The 6,074-nt window shown below is 35.8% G+C and overlaps 1 protein-coding gene across 3 annotated transcripts in view; it reads left to right on the top strand.

Moving 5' to 3' along the window:
* Positions 1 to 6,074, top strand: part of KIAA0825 (KIAA0825 ortholog) — a 225,881-nt gene that overhangs the window by 29,177 nt on the left and 190,630 nt on the right. For all 3 annotated transcript variants that reach the window (XM_031058934.1, XM_005423416.2, XM_031058933.1), the window contains exon 4: positions 5,771 to 5,939. In XM_031058934.1, the coding sequence (XP_030914794.1) occupies positions 5,771 to 5,939 (169 nt within the window). The remainder of the gene's footprint in view (positions 1 to 5,770; positions 5,940 to 6,074) is intronic.

Here is a 6,074-nt window from a genome sequence, read left to right as displayed (position 1 = left end):
CTCCCCCTCCTGCCCGGTGGCGGCTTGGCTGTGTGGCTGGCAGTGGAAACACGGAGAGTGATTCCCCTGCACAGAATCTAGACAAAATCAACTTCTCAGTGCTGCAGGATCCTGCAGATATCTTTAAAAAGGTAGAATTTGTTGGCAATGGTACTTAAGAGCGGGAGATTTTTTCCTAGTCAGAGAAAGAGGAGGAAGTGAGGGCATGTCGAAAAAGACAACATGGCAACGCCAAGATCAGTGAAAAGAAAGAGGGAGAGGAGGTGCTTCAAGCGTTGGAGTCGGAGTCGATATTTCGCAAACCATGGGGAGGACTATAATGAAACAAACTATCTCCATATAATCCATGAAGTCCATGGGGGGGATGCAGAGATCCAGTTGCAACCTGTTGGAAAAGTGCTCATGCTGGAGTGGGTGGATGCTAAAAAAAGCTGTAATCCAATGGGAGACCTGAACAGAGAGGCCGTTGTTTCCAGAGACAAAGAGGGCCCTTGCTTCCAAACTAGAGCAGCTTATTCTTAAAGGACTACACCTCGTGAACTAGTGACTCATGCCATGGCAGTTTTGGGAAGTTTCTTTTGCCCCTGGGAGGGACTAACATTACAGCAGGAGGTTGGGTGAGACTGCTACTTGTGAAATTGGAGCAACACTGGAGAAGTTCTTGGAGAACTGTTTCCGGTGGGAAGGACCCCATAGCACAGCGGAAGAGAGACACTTCTCCCTAAAAGCAAACTGAAGAAGTATTTCGAGCAACAAACTGACCAACTGCTCCCATGCCCTGTCTCCCTGCACTTTCAGTGGGAAGGAGAGAGGAACTGGGGGGAGAAGGTGTTTCAAGGCTTATTTTACTCCTCATTATCCTCTTCTGACTCTGTTAGTAACAAGTTTACTTTATACCTTTAAGTTTGAGCCTGTTTTGCCCTTAGAGTGTTTTCTCCCAATCCTTATCTCAACTCATGAGCCCTTTGTTCTGGTTTTCATGGGTGCCTGGCATGTTGACCGGTGTCAAACCACGACAAACCTCCACCTGACCTAATTAACAGTAGTTTACTCATAAGGATTTTGAAGGGCTGCAATGAGATCAGTGCTACTAAGCACTTAGAGCATTGCATCTTTCCCCATCACCGTTTGATAAAATTATGATTATTATTTGGGAACTAATAAGATCTTGTGAATTGTAGATCTGGAAGATGTCTCAGTAAGGATGTTAGTATGACATGGTCCAGCTGTTGATCATAACTTTGCTGATTTGCCAAGAAATGCTTACCAATGTCAAAATAAAGGGATGGAGAAGTTTCAAACAGGGTATTAAGTCAAGCTATCTCATTCCATTTTCCTGTATTAGAACTGACGTGTAAAAGGGCTTATATGTTTTTAAACTGAGATGTGCTGCAGGAGTCATCTTTCTATCTTATTTTGAAGAAAATCTTTGCTTGTTCTGCTCAGGAATTTTCAGGAAGCAGTTATGCCTCATATTCCTATTAGTCAAGAGATTTATCAAAATTTTGGCTTTTTCAACCAAAATCCCAAGAATGATTGAGTATTTGGGAGGATTTCAAAATGAGGGCTAATTGTAGAGGAAAAAACGTTATGATTTTATCAGTTTTACTTGGACCTAATATTTATCACAGCTTTCAAAAGTAATTTGGCTCTTTTGGGTGAATGTAGCTGGCTTGTTGTACAAATGTATTACTTTAGTGTTTGCCTGAAAATTTGATGCCTATAAAGATATTACAGCTATTAAAGATATTATTATTTGTCAGAATAGTAGTTGTCTAGTCTAATCACTTTACTGGACCAATTGCTAGGAATAAGTAAACAAACTGAGAAAGGAATGTATTTTTTTTCCTGTGCAGACTGTGTTGTCTTTGTGCATAATCACTGAGTCTGGGTTAGTTGTTCCACAGCAGCTTGCTAGCTGGGCAGCATAGTTGCTCAGAAATTGGCTGTTTTATTGACACATGATTTCTTTATTCAAATATTCAGTGATTATCACTGTGTCAGTACCTTAGGTGGTTAATTAGCTGTCATCTACATCTACAGAAGCTATAATCAGATTTTTGACTGCCCTGTAAAGTATCCCATTTCATTTCATATGAGCATATATGAGATGATGGGTTTTGAACCCTTATTTGTCACTGTCATGTTTTAGTCAATGGAGTTGAAAAACTCATGTTTCACTGCCTGTCTTCTGAAATAACTTACCAAGACAAAGCTTACATCTTGTGACAGAAATATCTTGAGCCTTTAAAACAAGAATGGCAATCAAATGTGGGCAGGTAGTGGTTCAGTTAGAACTGACTGTTCATATATGGTTAGGCTGTTGAGTACTTTTTTCTTGCTAAAGTGTAGCAAAGCCATCACCATTCTATTTTTTCTGGTTTCAATGATACAGTCACTTTACAGTTAAGAGTGGATATGTTTTGTAAGGAGCTAAATTAGAGATATGCAATAGTTTTCGAAGTCCTTGAACCAGGTGCTGTGTCTTTGGTTTACCTCTTTGGGTTCAAGATCAAGAGAAAGTTTAACAATGAAAATGTCTGTGTGAATTACACTGCTAAAAGTCTTTCTGCAAATTTTTTTACTGCTCACAGCAGGTCCTCTGATACACAGACTTCCAAATGATGAGACATTTTTTTTGTATGAATGTCCTATACCTCTAGCAGTCAAGGTTTTTAATGAGTAATAACAGTAGTTTTCTAACACTGCTTGATTCTTCAACGGCAGTGAAAACAATGATCTTAGTTATTTTAAAGCAGTCTGTTCTGAATAAAAGATATGTAAACTGATTCTAAAGCTGTGTTTCCATGAATGTGAGGATCTTAAGAACAAGGAACATGAGGTTAAAAGATAATTTCCCTTTATAGCTTAGCAGTTTAATTTAACCAATGTCACTGTCATTTTATGGCTGCTCCCCATGCTAGATGAAATAAATTGAAATGTGCTTGTTAGAAATTGAAAGGAGTTAGAAGATCATACTTCAACTTACTCACAGTAATCTTAGGCAATGGAAGATGATATATGGAGGGGGCAACCCTTATTCTGATACCATAAGTTTCAAAATAATGTTGTGTGACATTGTATGATAGTATGATAGTGCTTACACTATCAGTTCCATTACAGTACTTTTTAAACTGTTTGTCCGTTTATGAAGCCACTTAAAAAGCATTCTCTCCAGATGATTAGGTTATTTGTAAAAATTATCATTAACTTAATAAATAAGAGCACCTAAGAACTCTTACATTTAGATTGTCTCTCTGCAGTGTGAGTACTTACCAAATGTTTCTCTGGAAAAGCACTCCAATGTGGACACAGATAATATAACACAACTTGGCTTTGGTTTGTTAAAGAACAGCAGGCATTGTCCCCTGTAAGGAGGAGAAGCTATTTCAGTCACATCATTTTCACTTTTATAATGGTATGCTAGGAGTACTATCCACAAAAAATATGTGCCCACAAAGGCTCAGGGTACTACCTGTGTCAGACTAAAGATTTGTTTCTTGAAAAACTAGTCAATTAAAAAAAAAAGTACAAGCATAACTATCAGGTTTCTTTGCTACAGAGAAAGGTTATATTTTTAATTTGAGCTTTTACATTCCACTCCTTCCTCAGTAGCTTGGTGACTGGTTTTTTTCTGTTTGTGTCTGAAGAGTTCCACAGGTTCCAAAAAAACGGTTGAGTCATCTGTGGACTCAAAAAATTTATTGAGGGTCATTAAATTTGCAGGTCCATAATATGAATATCATGTCAGTTGACATCATCTGGATTAGTGTCTCAGTATGTTCAGAGAAGGAGAGAATTTGCTACTCTGAACTTGAACAAAGTACATTTGCACCTAATGAAAAAATATTACTGGGAAAAAAGGAATCTAGCCCTTTATATGGCTTAAAAATTGTACTTTTAAGAAAATTAATGAAATACATTAAGCATATTTTTCACATCAAAATTACATTTTTGTTTGCAGTTTCTGAAACTTTAGGAAATTTCTTTTCTAAACCAGGAAATCAAAGACTCATTCTACCTACACTGGTGTGAAATTATAAAGTTTTTGATACCAACCTAGGTGGTGAGAATAATTTTAATAATATTTAACAGAATAATTTTTTTTAACTTGAAATGCTTCCTTTCTAAACTCAGATAATAGACTATTATTTTTTTTAAGGTAACCAAATTCCTAAATATTTAATTAATGTAATTCATGTAAAGGAGTAAGTAACTATAATTAACCATGTTCTTGTATTACTGAGTGTTGACAAAATTCTTAGCAAGATGCAGCAGTGGTTTTGAAACTCTGTTTACCTACAGTATTCTGTATGCTGTAAATAAACAGGATGAAAATATGTTTATTCAATCAAAAACAGCTTTAGTCCTAATTAAATGTTTATTTTGGGAGGATAAAAGGATTAATTAAAATGAACATAGTTATCATGATTTATACTTGTGTGGGAGGTAAGGAGCAGGGGAGTGGCACTGAAATCTATCCATTTAATCCCCTTATTAGTATTAGGACTAATTACCAACATGTCTGGTCTTGAGAAGGCTGTAGTTTATTCAAAGCTTGTAGTTTATTAGCTTGGTCACAGATTCATATGTCAAAGTGTAAAACTTCACTCATTATAGTAGTAGATTGGCAGAGATTTAACAATAGTAGTGTATTTTATAATGCACAATGCTGTAATGTATTTAGGTATGTTTGAGATACATCAGCACACCACAATAAGAGCCTTTGATAGTGTCCCAGGAGCCAAGGTGTATGAAGGCATTTAGTTTCATAGTCCTGAGAACAGGTTTCCCTAACTAAAAAGATACTTGCCAATCTTTTGTCAAGTTTAGGATTGGAATTCATGGCTGGGCTATTAAACCCAGTTTTGCCAGGATCTAAATTCTATTTTTCTAACTGAAACTGTATGAAATATTAAGCATTGCTTTTGAAAAAAAATGTAGAAATGAAATACCAAAAAGGTGTTTTTGCAGGAAAATAAATAGAGTTAGATTGTTTTGGATTTTTTTGTTTTGTTTTGTTTTCACTTAAGTGTCCACTCAAGTAGAAATAAAATAATTCTGGATGTTCAATTGTTCTTGTAATCTTTGCAAATGAAATCACTGTAAAAATGTAACTGACGCATTTAGTTTCATAAAAAGAGTTATGGTTCTACATGAATGTTAAGGAGTAGATCAGCTCCTTGAAAACAAAGTCTGTTTTCTTTCAAATATTCTAATGACAAAACAAGAAAGAAAAGATCTGCTTTCTCAGCACAACTGGCTCTGAAATTATTTTCAACTTTTTCTGTGATGTCAGTGGATCTTTAAGAAGTTATTAATATATCTTATGTTTTATAAAACAACTGCTGATTTTTAAAGGAGCAAAATTACACATTCACCTTTGAATGCAGTAATTGATTCAGTTTATAGTCTCTGCTTTAGCTAATTAAGCACCAAGGACCAGATATTAGGTTGGCTAATGTCTTGTTCATGAACTACTTTATTAAAATGAATAAGATTGTTTGAAAGTGAAGCCGTACATACTCTGGCTGAGGATGATACTGTCTGGCCTGAAGGAAAGTTTTTTTAGCTCTAGCTCAACAGTACTTAAATGTTAATTGTTAATTCTGCAAATTCAGGGCTTATTTTGTGAGGGTAGCTTAATCTGTGAATAAGAAGGACCAGAGTTATCTTAAATTTAAGTAGTTTTTCTTTTTAAAATATGGCATGTATAAAATGCTTTTGACTGCAAATAATGTAGAAAAATCCTGTGATTTTTTTTTCTTAGCATAGAAAAGTGTCTTAAGGACCTGCAATCGGATGTAAATGAAATATGTACTGATGAAGTACTACAAAGCACAACTGACTGCATTCAGTGGCTAAATAACTGCAATTTTAGTTCTCTCAGACCTTCTTCTACGGACCATGGAGAGCTGCTGGAGTTCCTTAAGACCCTGGTAAAAATTGTTTATTAAAAATTTTATTGTTGGAAAGTTGATTATATGATTGGAGGTGGGAGGAGGTGGGTGGATGAGTTCAATTCGTTTTCTCATTTCAGCCTTTACTGTTGTGAGGATAGTTCATAAATCCAT

Source organism: Geospiza fortis, unplaced genomic scaffold (assembly GCF_000277835.1).
Source record: "Geospiza fortis unplaced genomic scaffold, GeoFor_1.0 scaffold279, whole genome shotgun sequence".
Taxonomy (NCBI): Eukaryota; Metazoa; Chordata; class Aves; order Passeriformes; family Thraupidae; genus Geospiza; species Geospiza fortis.
Note: the sequence above shows the minus strand (reverse complement) of the source record. Positions and strands in the feature narration are given on the sequence as shown.